This window comes from Silurus meridionalis, chromosome 12 (genome assembly GCF_014805685.1).
Source record: "Silurus meridionalis isolate SWU-2019-XX chromosome 12, ASM1480568v1, whole genome shotgun sequence".
Lineage (NCBI taxonomy): Eukaryota > Metazoa > Chordata > Actinopteri > Siluriformes > Siluridae > Silurus > Silurus meridionalis.
Window position 1 is genome coordinate 13,780,378 of NC_060895.1, and position 15,854 is coordinate 13,796,231.

A 15,854-nucleotide genomic window follows, 5' to 3' on the forward strand; every position below is an offset into this window, starting at 1 on the left:
TTTCTTTGTCTTTTTTAAAAGACTTGTTTTGCCTACTTTTAATATGAGTTACATGATGTTGAAATATAGGATAAGAAACCATGTAAGTTCTTCAGGCCTATTGACTGATTGCACAAGGGCAAGAGATAGCTCAGTGGCTAAGGTGTTGGTTTACCAGTTAGCAGATCCCCGCAAAGTTTTGGGTTCAAACCTGGGAATTGCCAAGGTACATTTTTTTTTTCTATTTTAAAATTTAATAGTTTGTCTACTTTGTAACATTAAACTTAAATCTATTTGTTAATTAAAGAGACCTGTTTAAAATATTGTTTTATTTGGTTGTCTTCTTTGAAAGACTTGTTTGGCCTGCTTTTAATATGAGTTACATGGTGTTAAAGTATAGGAAAAGAAGCCATGTTGGTTTATTAGGCCTATTGACTACTTGTGCAAGGGGAAAGAGATACCTCAGTTGGTAAGGTGTTGGTTTACCAATCAGCAGATCCCCACAAGGTTAGGGGTTCAAACCCTGGCATTGCAAAGGTACTAAAGAATTGGTATTTTTTTGAAGAAGGGAAATTGTCTAAGAGTGGAGGCTTAGCACATTTAATATTTACATAGGCCAACCTCTAAAACACTGGTCAAAAATCTGTATGCAAAAAGGTAAGAAACTATACAGATTGATTCTTGGTCAGAGCTACAGAACATCAACCACCAACTGTTAAATCAATATTAATCAACAAATCAACAGGAGCATCTTGACCACTGAATAAAATACTTGTCAAATATACTTGCTACTCTAACTCTTTTGTCAGGAATTACTGTAAATGTTTTCATGTCACATTTTAAGTAAAATATTAAATTTTCCCCCATGTTATCCTTTTCTAATATTTTAAAGATTTTATTGGCACACAACAATGTTGGTGGTAATTGGGTTCAGAAAAGATCAACAGAAAACAATATACAATATACTAAACAATAAAATGCAATAAAAATATTTATTGTTAACATTTAACTTGGCAGAGCAAAGTCTCTCAGAATCAAGTTCACACTTTAGACCACCATAAGGAAAGATTTTATAACAGGATGCATGATCCAGGAAAACAAAAAGACAATAAGTGCAGAAACCTGACATACTGTACAAAAACATGCTATACATGTACATGTACATGTCCACTGACTGCATTCGAAACAATGCTTCAATTAACAATTACAATACATTAATACATTCTATAATGCATATTGTATATACTAAAATACTGATTTTAAATAAATTTATAAGTTGTCATTAATCTACTGTATAATCAATCAACTGTTTTCAGTTTTCTACAATACACGATATCTGTTTTTCTGTTTTTCCCATATTTTTTTTTGTCAAAAATGTTTATTGCTGGTGCTGTTAAAGTTATTTATTTTTTTTACATTCACTGAGCACTTTATTTGGAACAGTAATTATATTTGGCAGGTCCTCCCTTTGCTCTCAAAACAGCCTCAATTCTTTGTGTTATGTATTCGACAGGTTGTTGAATATTCCTTTGAGTTTTTGCTCCATGTTAAAATGATTGCTTTACTTAATTACTGGAGATTCTTCCAAATCACAAAGCTGTTCTTTTGGATTCATATCCGGAAACTGAGAAGACCACTAAAAAACACTGAGCTCATTATCAGGTTAATGAAACCAGTTTGAGATAACTTTGTTTAGTGACTGATTCTGCAATGATTATTAAGCTGAAAGTAGTTTTTAGAAAAATGGGTAAATTGTGGCAATTAATGGATGCAACATGGTCAACAACACTACTTAAATAGGCTGTGGCAATCAGGCATTGATTGATTGGTATTAGCTGGCCCAAAGTGTGTCAAGAAAACATACTTAAATAATTACATCACATACACCAGCCTGATCTGTTGAATCAAGGCAGAATTAACAGAGTCATGATGCTGGTGGCAAATTCTGACCTTACCATCTGTATTATCTTAACAAAATTGTATGTATACAAGTGTTCCTAATATAGAGCTCAGTGAGTGTATAATGTATATGACTTAAATAAGAAATGGCTTGATGATAACTTCATACTGGAATTTTTCAATCTAATGTATTATACCTTAACCAGATACTAGTACAGTATTTTTTACAGAAGTTTTCATTTGATTACAGAAGACATTATTGTTTGCTGTACTAAAATGACGTGCAAATATTAGTTATTTAATTCACCACAATATTCAACATACACATATATTATTGCTGTAATTGTTCATTCAGTCTTGTAAGAAATAAAGAAATTACTTTGTTTGATGTTTTCCTTTATTTTGTATTGAATTATGCATTACCTGCTGCCTCCCTATTTACAAGTTAAACCTCTGTTTGGTTTCTTTACTAGAATCTTGGCTAGGTTTAGGACATTATTTTTTAATGGTATCATGAAAGACATTTGATTTCTTTGTTAATTCTAATTTATTTAGTTTTTTCAGATTCATTTAAAAAGTTAAATACTGACTGTAATTTACAATCAATAAAAACAAGAAAGTTTATATATAAACCTGATATAACAATGATTTGGAACTTGCATAATTGTACTATTGTAAGTAAAAAAAACATTAACATCCAGGATCGGAAGAATGTCTTTGCTGAACTGTGAAGCTCTTCTTTGTTGTGTGTTGACCTTGCAAAGAAAGACGTCTTGCATTTTCAGAAGACATCAAATCTTGACTCAGTTGAAGATGTTGACGGTTAATCGTTTCATAAAACCCACTTTTTAGAGTAGGATTCCACAGAGGACCAATCAAGTCCATCGACTGCCTGTCAGGAACAGTGGCCATGACATTTGTCGGTCTGTCAGTAGAATTGCTCAACTGCCCTTCACAAGCTTTTGGGATTTTTGGGTCAAAGCACTGACTCTCAGGAGTGGAAGCCAGTGAACAGTCTAGAAGCTGGAACTCCTCACTATCCTGCCGGATCTCATATGACTTAGTAGCATTGTCACCAGTATCCTCATGATCATGTGGCGTCTAGTAAAAATGATACAGTCTTTAAATGTATTGACAACTTTAGATTAAAAGCATGATCACTGCTGCAATGCTTGTCTAAAGCCACATGTCTATACATATTTGAGCAAATATTCATTTAAATACTCACATGCTCTCATTAATTAATAGAATTTTAACAGCCTAAATGCCTTACTGCTGCTACATGCCTGACCTGCAAAGGTATTTTCTGCTAATGGTCAAAAAAATAATTATCTTATTACTACAAGAATAGAAATTCCACATTGTCCGATATAAACCCCACCATGAACAGCTTTAAACTAGTCGTCTTTGCATGTTAAAACATTTAATGCTATTATTATACAAAGAGCTTGTTCCTGTTTATGTGACCCCAGTTTCAGCTTGAGCCCAATCGTACAAAACATAGTAATTTTCTTTAATTGCAGGTTTATCGTTAGAGGATCCTGTTATTATGCCATCTATTATAGAACTCAGCCAAGGCTTTTTTATTTTGGGATCATCTTATACAGTGTGGCATAATATAATATTATATAATATATGAGATGTTAATATTGAAAATTTAAGATGATTCATCTTCAGTAATCAGTCAAAACAAAAAACTGTGAAAAACTGTACATTTTCCCCAGCCCTAACACAAGTAAATGATTTTAATGTATCAATGGTTGAGTGGTACCTGAGAGTTGATGGCTGATCTCTCAGTTTCTAAAGGATTGACTGGTTGCACAAGCTTTTGACCAAGTTTAGGAGGATTGGGGGAAGATTCAGGTGGAGAGGTCCCAGCACTATAAGATGGTGGAACCACAGCCATCTGCCGCTGAAGAAACTGCATTATGGCTCTAATGTCTGTGGACATACGGCCCTCCAGACTGTGGAAGCAAAAGAAAAGTACTATTTGTACCCAACTGTACTATTGCCTACATCAACAATAAAAAACAGAGGACTCTGTCACCTATGAAGTTGTCTCTGCAGTAGTTCCAGTCTGTTTTCCACCTCTTTGAACTGATGGTGGGTGATACTGTGAGAGAAACCCATAGATGGAGATGAAGACGGAGGACAAGATATACTGTGACTGGGAACCTGCTGGTACTGATGCCCATGACTGTCTTCCCAAAAACTAAAGAGGTTGGAAACTCCTGGTAAAAAATAACCATGAATTTACATAATAGTGTTAAAGCCCAGAAACATTAATGCTTAGCTTTTCAAGTTGTTGAATGTAATTGTATGGGAAATAAATACATTTTGGTTCTCATTTAAATTGCTAAAAAATATGTTGAATTTCTTCTCAGCTTACCTGAGAAATAATTACAGCTTGCTTGCTCTCTGCTTTTGCTTTTGTATAACTTCGGAGTTTGACTATAGAAGGTTTGTCCAGACTCATTCTCTTCATTACTGCTGCTTTGAGAGGATAAGGAATCTAAGTCCTTATTAAACGTTTGTCTTTTTTCATCGTGCTGTCTGCTTCTCACAGGTTGAAGAGTCATCCTGTTGAGTTTGGCTTCTGTCTTCACCATGTTACCTTCACCGTGAGTAATAACATCTAATAACACAAGTAAGTGTACTTGTATCTATATATTTAGTGTTTGGTTTCAATTAATAAATATATAGTATAACATGTAATAGGTACCTTCCTCATTATTCTGCTGGAAATAAAATGTTGATTTGTTTGCCTGATGTTTCATGTAGGATTTTCCTGACTCTTCACTCTTCACAGACCCAGAAATTGTTGAAATCTATCAAGTGAGAATTTTTAAACAAATGCATTGTTTTTGGGAGCAAAAAGTTCCAACGGTCTTAAAGGTTTGGTTTCTCAGCCTAGTTACCTACATCTCTAAGACTGAAGGTGATATCCAGGTTGCTCCAGAAGTAATCTGAGAATTCAGGATACATGTCCAACACCTCCAGAACATCCTCTCTCTGAATTTTGTGCAGATCGCAGTAGGTCAGTGCTCTTACATCAGCGCATGACTTCCCAGGTCGTGCATACAAATTAATGGGTTCCCCAAATATATCATTCTTTCCTGTAGGGTTATACCAAATAAATTATACATTAAATAATTGTATTATTATTTAATGTACATGGCTATAAGTTTGTATTTAAAATGCATTTATTATATGAAAAGAAAAATGTAGGCCATATTGTGTAATCATGTATTATCTTAACGTGCTGCTTTCTTCTTAATATTTCTTTTCACTTTACATGCTCTTCATGCTAGGATATAATTTTTTATCTATAGGTTTTAACATTCTAAAATCCCTAAATTCCTTACCCAGGATGGCTACTACCACATCTCTCCTCAGGATTTCAATAGAGCCTCGGGAGATAAAGTAGAGGGCTGAAATGACATCACCTGCATGGACCAAAGTGTCTCCTGGTGGGGCATGAGTTGTTTTAAATTTAATGGCTAGGGCACGTAAGCAACCTTTGGTGGAGCCTTTAAAGGCTTTGCAGTTCTGCAGCAAAGAACGGTTCAAATGCAGACAAATGTCTGCTTGCAAGCATTCAGGAAAACCCTTAAGCACCTAAACACAATTAAAAGAGAGATACAGAAGTAAGAAGAATGTTAATAATATATTTGATCACACATGGAACACCACCATGCTTATTCAAATCATATAATTATCTGTTATTTACATTTTATATATCTGTAATGATACAATGTTATTAGTATGGTCAAATGTAAGTTGAAAAAGACTTACAGCATTCATATCAATGCCATTGGTGTAGGACCAAGCATGTTGAAAATACTCCTCAAGTCTCTGCCTCAGTGGATTAGGAATCTGGTGGAAGCGAATAAACTCTCGCACTCTGAGCATCTGTGTGTGGTAGCGAGCAGTTCCAGAGTAAAGTCTCTGGATAATAGCCGACACATTCCCAAAAATACTTGCGTACATCAGTGCTGAAAAGGAAAACACCCAAAGACTTCCTTTTTGCAAATGTAAAAGCAAATTCTGTTTTATTGTGAATAACTGGAAAAGCAGCCTATAATTTAAATCCAAACACTTGCAGATCGAATAGCATGGATAGTTCATAATCAAATTACAAAAATAGCCAGAGGTTTAAACGAGGAAATGCTGCAAGAACAGGGACCACAGGAAACTGAAGCTTATTCTTAATTCTTAATAAGACAAAAGCATGCTAAAAAATGAATGGAGAAACAGAAACAATAGTGCAGAAATAACCAAACTATTCAAGGTGAGACACTGAACAGGTGAACACTTTGGGGTAATGACATAGGTGGAGACCAGACATAATATGGTGTCATAATAAAAACCCATGTTGTAACCTAAAAAAAACCAACAACACTGCACAAGAATTAACACGAGAAATTCCAAACTATATATTAGAAACTTCACAACAATTCTCTGTATGATGAGTCACTTCAGTTATAATATGCAGTGCACATATTTAGATAAAGTTGTACATAATATTTTTACTCACCACCAATGAGCATAACACAAATTGAGAAAATCTTCTCAGAGTTGGTGTTTGGTGAGACATTTCCAAAGCCCACGCTGGTCAGACTGCTGAAGGTAAAGTAAAGAGCAGTGACATACTTGTCTTTAATGCTTGGCCCCGAGGCTGGAATTGTGTCATTATAAGGCTTGCCAAGCTGGTCTCCCAGTGAGTCTAACCATCCAATTCGAGATGAACCACTTCTTTCCACATTCCCTATGGCATACCAGATACATGCCAGCCAATGTGCAATTAAAGCAAAAGTGCACATGAGCAGGAAGAGCACTGCTGCGCCATACTCTGAGTATCGGTCCAGTTTACGTGCCACACGTACCAATCGCAGCAGACGAGCTGTTTTTAGCAGACCAATCAGAGTTGTTGTCTGGAAAGGAGAGAAGTTATCAAAAAGTTAAAAAACTTTGTATTCTTGTGCAGCCACTGCAGTTACGAGGTGAATAGTGTTGAGTACCACAAAGATTCAGTGACACTTCTCACCTCCTCTCCAGAGCGGTATATAAGCAGGTCAAATGGAATAGCAGCCACTAAGTCGATAAGGAACCAGCCCTTAAAATAGTGCACAGCGATGCGGCCAGGCTGGCTCACCACCTCATCATTGGTATTGACATAAGTTGTGCGAAAATTTATTATTATATCAATAACAAACATTATGTCTACAATGAGGTCCACCACATTGAGAGGACTGCAGGAGTATCCACAGCGCTGCCTTGCAGCCTCCTCTTCATCACTTAACAGGAAGGCTGCTGAGTATGGTGTGAAGATGGCCGTGTAGATAACCAGTAACAGAATAACCCAGTCCCATACAGCCTTGAAGGGACTGTAGTGCAGGATGGTCCACTTGTGGATTCGGGGAGCTTGTAGCTTGTACTCAGGGAGGACATCAGCACTCAGAGACAGTACCTGAACAGTAATGTGTACACAATTATTGAATTACACAATGCCACTCTTCCTTAAAACTAGCAAAGAAAAATTCTATAATATACACACATGTTTATATGATCATTGCACATCTTATTAGATTTAATGCTCCAGACACACACACACACACACACACACACACACACACACACACAATCCCTTTCCAGGGCAAATCTCATTTGCACCTAGCTATAATTACATTTGGGGGCCTTAGTGTCCTCTGTGTTTCTTTGTATCTTAGCCATAGTGTTTTAATTAATATGATGTTTTCCTCATTAACCCACAGAGAGACAGTTAAACAAAGCCTTAAGAAAACACTGGCACATTTACTTTGACAATGCACGGATTGAGGTGTACTGAAGAGGCAGGGTCAGTATAAAAACATACATTGTATCATTTTGATCCACTTTGTAAAGATTCATATGGTTTAGGGTTGGCAATATTAAAAATAAAACATCCCTTGCAAGCAGGAAAAAATAACAATGTCAGCGTTTAGTCAGCAGCCATATTTCCTATATAATAGCCATTTAATAGCTATCCCCAGTAAAGTGTAGTTCTCTCTATAACATTTTGAAACTACCTACAATATAAAAAAAATGACAAACTGTAATGTATATTCAGTGTAGTTGCTGTTGATCGGAATGGTTTTGTAACATCATTCCTAAATTAAATGTTTGAAGATATTCTCTCAGAATAAAATAATAAATCACCAGCTGGTTGCCTGTTTATCCAAAATGCTAACAGATGACATCATTTCTGCATCTTATGCAATGCTCAATTTACTCAGCATTAGGATGCATACTTTGTTATGAATTAAATAAGAATGGACTCAATGTTCACTTGTGGTACTTTGCAAAACATAAGTGTGACACATTAAGCATTAAGCATTAACTACTAGATCAGAGAAAAAAAAGAGATAAAGACCCTTTAACTGGGCTAAGCCACTGGAAAGGAGTGTATGAGAATGAGTATTGGTTCTTCTCTTTTCCATTTAGGATTACACCTATCAGGAAGTCCCATTTATCCCCATTATGCAATTTTAGCATCTGGCACAGATATCAGCAACTCAAAGGTGAAGGGAAATGTTGCCTGGCCAATGCAGCTGGCATGTGTGCACACAACACACACACACAACACACACACACACACACACACACGATTCTAAATATAACATTTAGAGATTTTTTAGATTTACATTTAGATTTTATGTTTTTAACTTTATATAGTTACAAGTACAAAAGTTTTTCTGCTTACCTGAGTGACTTTCTCAGTCACATTGTGGGTGCGATCAATCAGCTTGCACGGTGCGATTATATCAATCTCGCTTGAAGGTAGAGTCACCAAGGCATCTGGTTTGAAGTCGATTAGGTTGTGTGAAGCTGTAGGATTAGTATTTACCAGGCGGAACCGCATCAGGTCCGAATCTGATGTAGAGTTAGGCAAACTGGCCTTACGATTCATGGCACCTATAAGACAGTATGCAATTAAATTTTGTTATCCAAAGCTTTTATTGAATGTAAATAGAAACCAACAATATAATTACATATTAAATATTAAATATATTCATAAATATCTAACACTAGTAAAAATGTGTTATGTACAATTATTCTATTAGTGTTGGTCATGTGAACCCAAATACATTCTCACCCATGCTGTTGGGTCTGTTGGGAAGTTTCTTATCCCAGGTGCAGATGCTGGTAGAGGGCAAGTGGCGTGTGCTACAAAGGCTTTCACATGAGCGGCTGTGAGAGAGGCTGCAGCTGGAGGGTGAATTCCTTGGGCAATCTAGCCATGAGGAGGACTGCAAAAAGCCATGGAATTGTTGGGATGGTGATGGGGACTGATGTTCACAATGAGACTCTAGAGGAGTTTCATCATCCCACAAGAGCAATGGTAGCCGCCCTAGTGCTGAACGTTCTGGCAGAGACAACAGTTTGTCCAGAGCCACTGATTCATGGCCCATATGTGGCATCTTGTGCAAGGAACCCACCTCAGCATCATTGTGCACAGGTGACTTGCTTTTACTCCAAGAGTTAAACAAAGGCTGGGGCAGCCTGAATTTGTATCTGCATGCTGGGCGAAAGAGAATGGGATTTTGCAACCAATTAAATATTTGATTACACCATTAATCACATTAAAATATAAACCTTATGCATTTAAATGTAGTATAGTATAATTAGAAAACTTAAAACCATTAAAATGTATTTGTATCAGCATATTTGATTATTTATTTCAGGTCTCATCATAGCCAAGCTGTTTAAATTTTTTGGCTATATTAAATGCTTAAAACACGACTAGTAGGATATCCAATCTAATACTCATTGGTTGTCTGAAGTAAGCACCTTTAGAAAGCCATGGAATAGAGAATCTGTGGTTATGTTCCTTAAGTGGTGAGCTGTTAGCAGCGCTGTCTTGCTGGTCTGCCAGCTCAAAATTCAGGATGAACATGATGACTAGTCCGTCCTCATTCTTGACTGGAACCACATCCACCAAGCATATGAAACACACTCCTGTATTTAAAAAATATGTCCAGATGTATGTTAAAAAAAACAAAACAAAAAAAACAAAAAAACAAGCAGGCAACAGAAGGTAATGCTGATGCCTCACAACTCCAGTGCTGGGGCTTGATCTGTAGCTCTATTTACTCTCCGTCTTGAGTTCAGCATGATCTCTCCATGTCTGCCTGTATACAGTGTTCTCTCTAAAGATATCGTTGTATATGCTCCATGGCGTATTCCATACATGCACCCAGCAGTATAACCAAATAGGGAAAGCTGAGAAAACACACTTCTCTAACTCAAATAATCTTTATCCACCAGAGGGCAGTACTTATTCATGAAGGTGAGATCTAAACTTTTGTAACTGAACAAGTCAAGGGCAGCTGCTAATGACAACATTTTCGGTGGTGAAGTGTAATTAATAGTGGAACATATGAACTTAACCAAATTACTTATATCCTATTAATGTTAAATGTATTAATGTTTTTTTCTTCCTTTTTTCTTTTAGTAGTAAGGAACTATTGCATACATAAATGTGACAAAGCAGACAAGTCTGGAATCAAGGTACAATTGATGAAAACATACCACCAGTATCTGTTACTCCATGGCAATATTCTGTACCATCTGCTACTAACTACCACCTAACCCCAAATCCCCTGACATTGCATTTTGCAGGGACAATGAGATAGCACATTTATATAGATGAGAACGGATTCTGTCACAAAGAATACGAAATGAGAGAAAATGAGAGAGGGGATTAAAAGGCCTTAATGCCTGAGGGATATTATTGCAAACAAGGGCTTTATTTAGCTTTTGGGGGGGTTGTTGTCTTCTTCAGCACCAAGGACAGAGAAAACCAAGGCCACAGAGGTTAATGCCAAATAAGGAAAAGATCTTTTTTTTTTTTTGTAAGACCATAAGCACCATATAAAAAATTAATTACTAAGGGGATATAAATCCCCAAAATCCTACAGAGAATGCAAACACTTCACAAAACATATTTTCTAAGATAAGTGCTGGTTTGAGGCTACAGACTTTTTTTTTAACAAATCATTCACACCAATGGGGTCACATTATGCTGAAAAGTTAACTTATAATTTGGGCTTCATACCATTCTTATTTCTATTTAATACATTTATTCTTGTATTTATTTTTTAGATTTCTTTTGATAGTATTATTACTAATTAATTAGATAGTAATCTATATTACTAATACTAATGGTCTAAAACCCTGGGTGCAAGCAAAAATAAAAAATGTAAGGGTTTCCAGTAAATCATGGGGCACTACACAGTCTCATTCACACTTAGGTGCAATTTAGTGTAGGCAATTCATCTACTGTCAAGTATTTGTGAGGTGAGACACAACCAGAGTTCCCAAAGGAGCACGTGAAACTGCCAGCTACACCACTTCCATAAATATTCCAAATTTGTTAAATGCTTTTATTGGTCATTTATCATGAATATATATTTTAAAGCACCTTGTATCCATCTATTCTATTACAATAATCTCTCCCCAGGATTTTGAGCTTTTAAAGGATTATTCCCCAAATGTCTATGCATTTCTGATGATTTTGTGCATTTGCTTTGCTTGGAAAGCATTTCAGGAGAATGTGAACAAATTTCTTGTACATGAAAGGCAATATATGTGAAATTCACGTGACACCAGAAATGGAACATAAGCAACTCATGATTAATGGATGTTCACCCATTAGACAAAACAGATCTTTACAATCAATGTCAAATAATATTCTTTAAGCAATTTTACTTTGTTTGTAACACAGATATATGATCCAAATTTTTATATTTATAAATTAGTAGATGTTTTTGAGATAGTTTGATAAGATATAGTGACCTTGTGACAGATCACCATATTTGTAAAATATTAACATTTAAATAAAGTTTAATAGGTCTCTTCTTACAAAAGAAATGTGTTTCATTAGGTATACTTAATTCATGTAATTAATTTAATGTGGACAAGGTGAACCAAGAAGATTGAACTGAGCTGAACTATGAAGGAAATTCACTGCAAGGGAATTTTTGAATCTCTTACTGGCCTACTTTACAAGTGACCAGGAATAAATAATTAATTGCTTGGGATGACTCTAGTCATTAATCTGTCTAATTATAGCAATGGAAGTCATTACTAGATTATAAAGACTAATTACTAGGGTTGTTTTTCAGTAGATCTCCAGTGAATGATTTGAAGCAAATGTATTTTTGCTGCTCAGTCCCCAATTCTTAGCAGCAAAGAAACCATGACTTTAATAATATTATTTCCAAATTTAGTTAATAAAAGAATAGATTTTCAAAAAGAATTTTAAAAACATAATCCTAACTAAGTTAAGTTTGGAAGATTAATATTAACTTGAACACAAACACTAGATTGTAAAGAACAGATAAATGCAGACAAATCAATTGGGCAAAGGCTCTCTGAAAATACATGATAATTAAAATACTGCGGCGTCAATACCCCAAAAGTTGAAAAATAGATAAAAAAATAAAAAAGCTCAAAATTGTCAATAGTGAAAACTAGGTGTGAGACTTTACAAAGTATAAATGAATGACTATGAACAGGGCTATGGGTCATTTGATGAGTCTGGTAATATGAATTGGCATTTGCTGATGCTGTAATAATAGTTGGAAATATAGTCCATATATTCATGTCAGCAGATGTGACTCTGAAGGAAATGTTTTCTTGATTTATGGTTTTTCACCTTTCTAAGTGAGTGCTATTATGAGCTTTCTCAGATAAGGTAATCCTCAATTGGGGGAATTCTTTATTAAACTATAAAGAATAACAATTTTCTGTTGAATTCCTTTTAAATGTACATGCTTCTGGTGACATTGATCTGGAACTGTTATAGGAGATTGTGACTTACTTTATGGTGTAACTCCTGATAATCTTTAAAGCTGGATTCCTGCCATCAATTTAGCTCAGATTATTCTTATGGGTTACCCTCAATGCGAAGACAATGCGATATTTAACGGTTTACTCATCTAAATTGGGATTTCACATAAGAGGATTATATTCAATCTGTTGGAAATCCAACTAACTGAAAGGAAAAACCCGTGAAAAAATAACCTTAAATAATGAGCAATGTGTTTAGTGACAAGAGATTATTAAATACATTTGCAAAAAACATAAATAGTTCTGCATTTATCATTTCTGAATTAGCTTTAAGAAAATTCATCTGACTGATTTAACATTTTTATGTTTGTAATTTAACTCAACATTAGTAATGTACATGCAAGTGGTGTATCAATAAACATTTAAATCCCTATATTCACATTTCTCCTTAGCAAAGTCTAAAAATGGTTCTAGCTTGCTTGTTCTTAGGTGCTGTATAACCATGGCAGTCACTTTAATATAGTAGCAGCCTACAATTAATTTGTTTTACAAAAGTTATAAGACTTCTCATGAGAGCTATAAATATTGGATATGCATTTTAACTCATACTGGTTAGCATGGGTTTTGCCACACATGCTTACCATCTTTTCTATAGAGGGAAATCTCCACCTTTCTCTCCTCTGAGCCCAACAACGCTTTAGTCATCTGGGCCACAGCAGACCTGCCTGTGTGTGGCCCGTACAGGAAGCTGCAAGTGCATGGCTTCTGCATCACTTCGGCTCGTGTGTAGCCACACATGTGACAGAATCCATCATTGCAGAAGATAATGGCGCAGTTCTCTACTCGCGCATTAGCTATGATGAATTTACGATCTGTCAAGATCAGAGACATTCAAGTTATACAATACATTTTCAATCAGTTTATTTTTTCTAGAATGAGAGAGATGAATTGAGAACTCTATTCACTTTGTAACATATGGACTTCTGGCCTTATATTTTATAGAAATAAAAAAACACTTTTAAACAGTGTGTTTAGTAAATGAGCTTCACACAAAATATTCCTCTGTATATTCAGGATGATTAAGTCTGTTAATTATTAAATTAAAGACTATTCTTTTAAACATAGACCAGTTGCTTTAATCTAAAAAGACAGTAGATTCAGAAGCACAAAAAATGGACTATAAACACAAACTAATAGTATTGATGCGCCTGATAATAATAATAAAAAATACAAAAATAAAAAATTATTATTATTATAATTGTTGTTGTTCGCTGTTATTCTATTTACATTATATTTGCTTTAACAAGCACACACACACACACACACACACACACACACACACACACACACAAACAACAAAAAAAAATTTCATAGTGTTATATTCTTACTTTGACCCTCAAATTTGCGGATGATGGTGTCCAGGAAGGTGTTCTGTGGTGCGACGTGTCCCCTCCGTACTGGCATGATGCTCCTTAAGTTCAACTCTTTGGTTTATTCCAGCTTCAGAAATAAAAAGTCAGTTTGAGCAGTTTTTCTCCACTAAGGTCAGTTGTGATCGGTGTGAAAAGCATGAGCTGCTGTTCAGAGTGTAAAGTGGAGAGAGAGCTCAGAGTTGCATCTAATCTACTTCATTTCCGCCAATGAACTCAGCTCACTCGTCACTTTCCCACTGGATTTCATGCTCAATTAATCTTTGGTTTCTCTCCAGGCTTTCTGTTACATGCTGTTCCATAACTTAAGAAGAAACTTTGCTGTGACATGCCTGAGAAGATATCTACATCGACCACTTTAACTACATGTTCATTAGCTATTGCACTAATTAAGACTTTAAGTAATACCTACAGAAAACTTAATTGAATGGACTTCTTAATAAAGCATTCGAAGTACCAAACCCTACTTTGATCTGAACTACCTTTATATGAATTAAACATGAATTATTTTATTACTTTTAACATAGCATCTGCAGCTGTGGTGTTGGTTTACTGCTGCTCCTGACTTGCATGTATACGTAGTTGCTCCGATCATCATTCATTTTCATGAAGAGTGGTTCAATTACATATCACTTATGCCAATATGAATTATAACATTTTATGATAAATTTCTGTGCACTGTCCCTGCTTACAACTTTTATAAAAATGCAATAAACTACTAATAAATTACAATATTGCCTAAGTTTCTAATGATTTCTGATCCCCTTTTCTGCAACTTACCTCTTAAGCTCCATTTCTTCCAAACATTAGCCATAGTTATTGTTATTTACTTTCATTCATATCTTCTTTAAATGAGCTGAGTACTACTGTCTAGTACTGCATGTGTAATTAATAGTATGTTTATAATGTGTAGCTGCAACAATGACATGAATATGTCATACATTAGTACAGGCTTTAACTGATCAAGATCTTACATTACTACATAGAAGAGCTTTATGCATTATTAGTTCATGTTCATTACTTTAGTTTAATTTATTATTAGTTCATGATAAACGTCACTAGGTTATGTATGTAAACCTAGTTCCCTAAAGGAACGAAATGCGTTGAAACACTTTGGGAACGAGTGTCCAATCGCGCCATACTGACCAGTCCCTGCCTAGTGTGTCTGAGCACAACTGGCGTGTTGGATAGAGTAGCCGGGAATGGCTCTGATGTCGAGGTCATAGAACCTGACAAAGGTCAGCGGGGTGGACCAGCTCGCAGCGTTACAAATGTCCTGAAGAGAAACTCCAGCAGACCAGGCCATAAAGGCTGCTATACCCTGGGTGGAATGAGCCTTGACTCAGAAGGGAGTGGGAAGACCAGAGGGCTCATAACTCGTAGAAATGGCATCTACAATCCAGCTGCTGAGCATCCGGAGACCCCCCTGGTGGTTAATGTAATAGACCACCGACATGTTGTCCGTACGAACGTGGCGATTTCTCAGGTAAAACACAGCCTTCTCCAGGCAGTTTATGTGCCACGAGAGATGTCACTTGTCCCACCGACCTTGGGCGGAGTGGCCACTCATGACCGCTCCCCACCCCGTGAGGGATGCGTCCGTCCTTAGCGTTACACAACGACAAGGAGCTCCCACACAGGAAAATAGGTTCTTTCCATATTTCTAAGGCTCAAAGGGCTTGCTGTGAGATCTTGATAATATGGAGTGGATTG

At 35.9% G+C, this 15,854-nt stretch overlaps 1 protein-coding gene across 2 annotated transcripts; it reads right to left on the reverse strand.

The window, feature by feature from the left end:
• Positions 1 to 680: 680 nt before the first annotated feature.
• On the reverse strand, positions 681 to 14,211 carry kcnh2a (potassium voltage-gated channel, subfamily H (eag-related), member 2a). Of its 2 annotated transcripts, XM_046862161.1 has the most exons (15): positions 14,100 to 14,211; positions 13,353 to 13,583; positions 9,709 to 9,876; positions 9,014 to 9,439; positions 8,621 to 8,832; positions 6,926 to 7,348; positions 6,416 to 6,812; positions 5,674 to 5,873; positions 5,244 to 5,496; positions 4,801 to 4,994; positions 4,601 to 4,706; positions 4,268 to 4,513; positions 3,926 to 4,109; positions 3,650 to 3,842; positions 681 to 2,979 (listed from the first exon to the last, which is right to left on the reverse strand). In XM_046862161.1, the coding sequence occupies exons 1-15, from the start codon at positions 14,173 to 14,175 to the stop codon at positions 2,569 to 2,571; spliced, it is 3,720 nt and encodes a 1,239-aa protein (XP_046718117.1). In that variant the 5' UTR covers positions 14,176 to 14,211; the 3' UTR covers positions 681 to 2,568. The 2 variants fall into 2 exon arrangements, with proteins under 2 accessions (XP_046718117.1, XP_046718118.1); XM_046862162.1 differs by lacking the exons at positions 13,353 to 13,583; positions 14,100 to 14,211 and adding an exon at positions 9,974 to 10,071.
• Positions 14,212 to 15,854: the final 1,643 nt, after the last annotated feature.

Bases quoted from the DNA above. Each gene is read 5' to 3' on its own strand.
- kcnh2a (XM_046862161.1), bottom strand. From the start codon at position 14,175: ATGCCAGTACGGAGGGGACACGTCGCACCACAGAACACCTTCCTGGAC. The intron at 13,584-14,099 runs GTAAGAATATAA...TGATCTTGACAG, and splicing joins CCGCAAATTTGAGGGTCAAA to ATCGTAAATTCATCATAGCT. The intron at 7,349-8,620 runs GTAAGCAGAAAA...ATTACTGTTCAG, and splicing joins TGACTGAGAAAGTCACTCAG to GTACTGTCTCTGAGTGCTGA.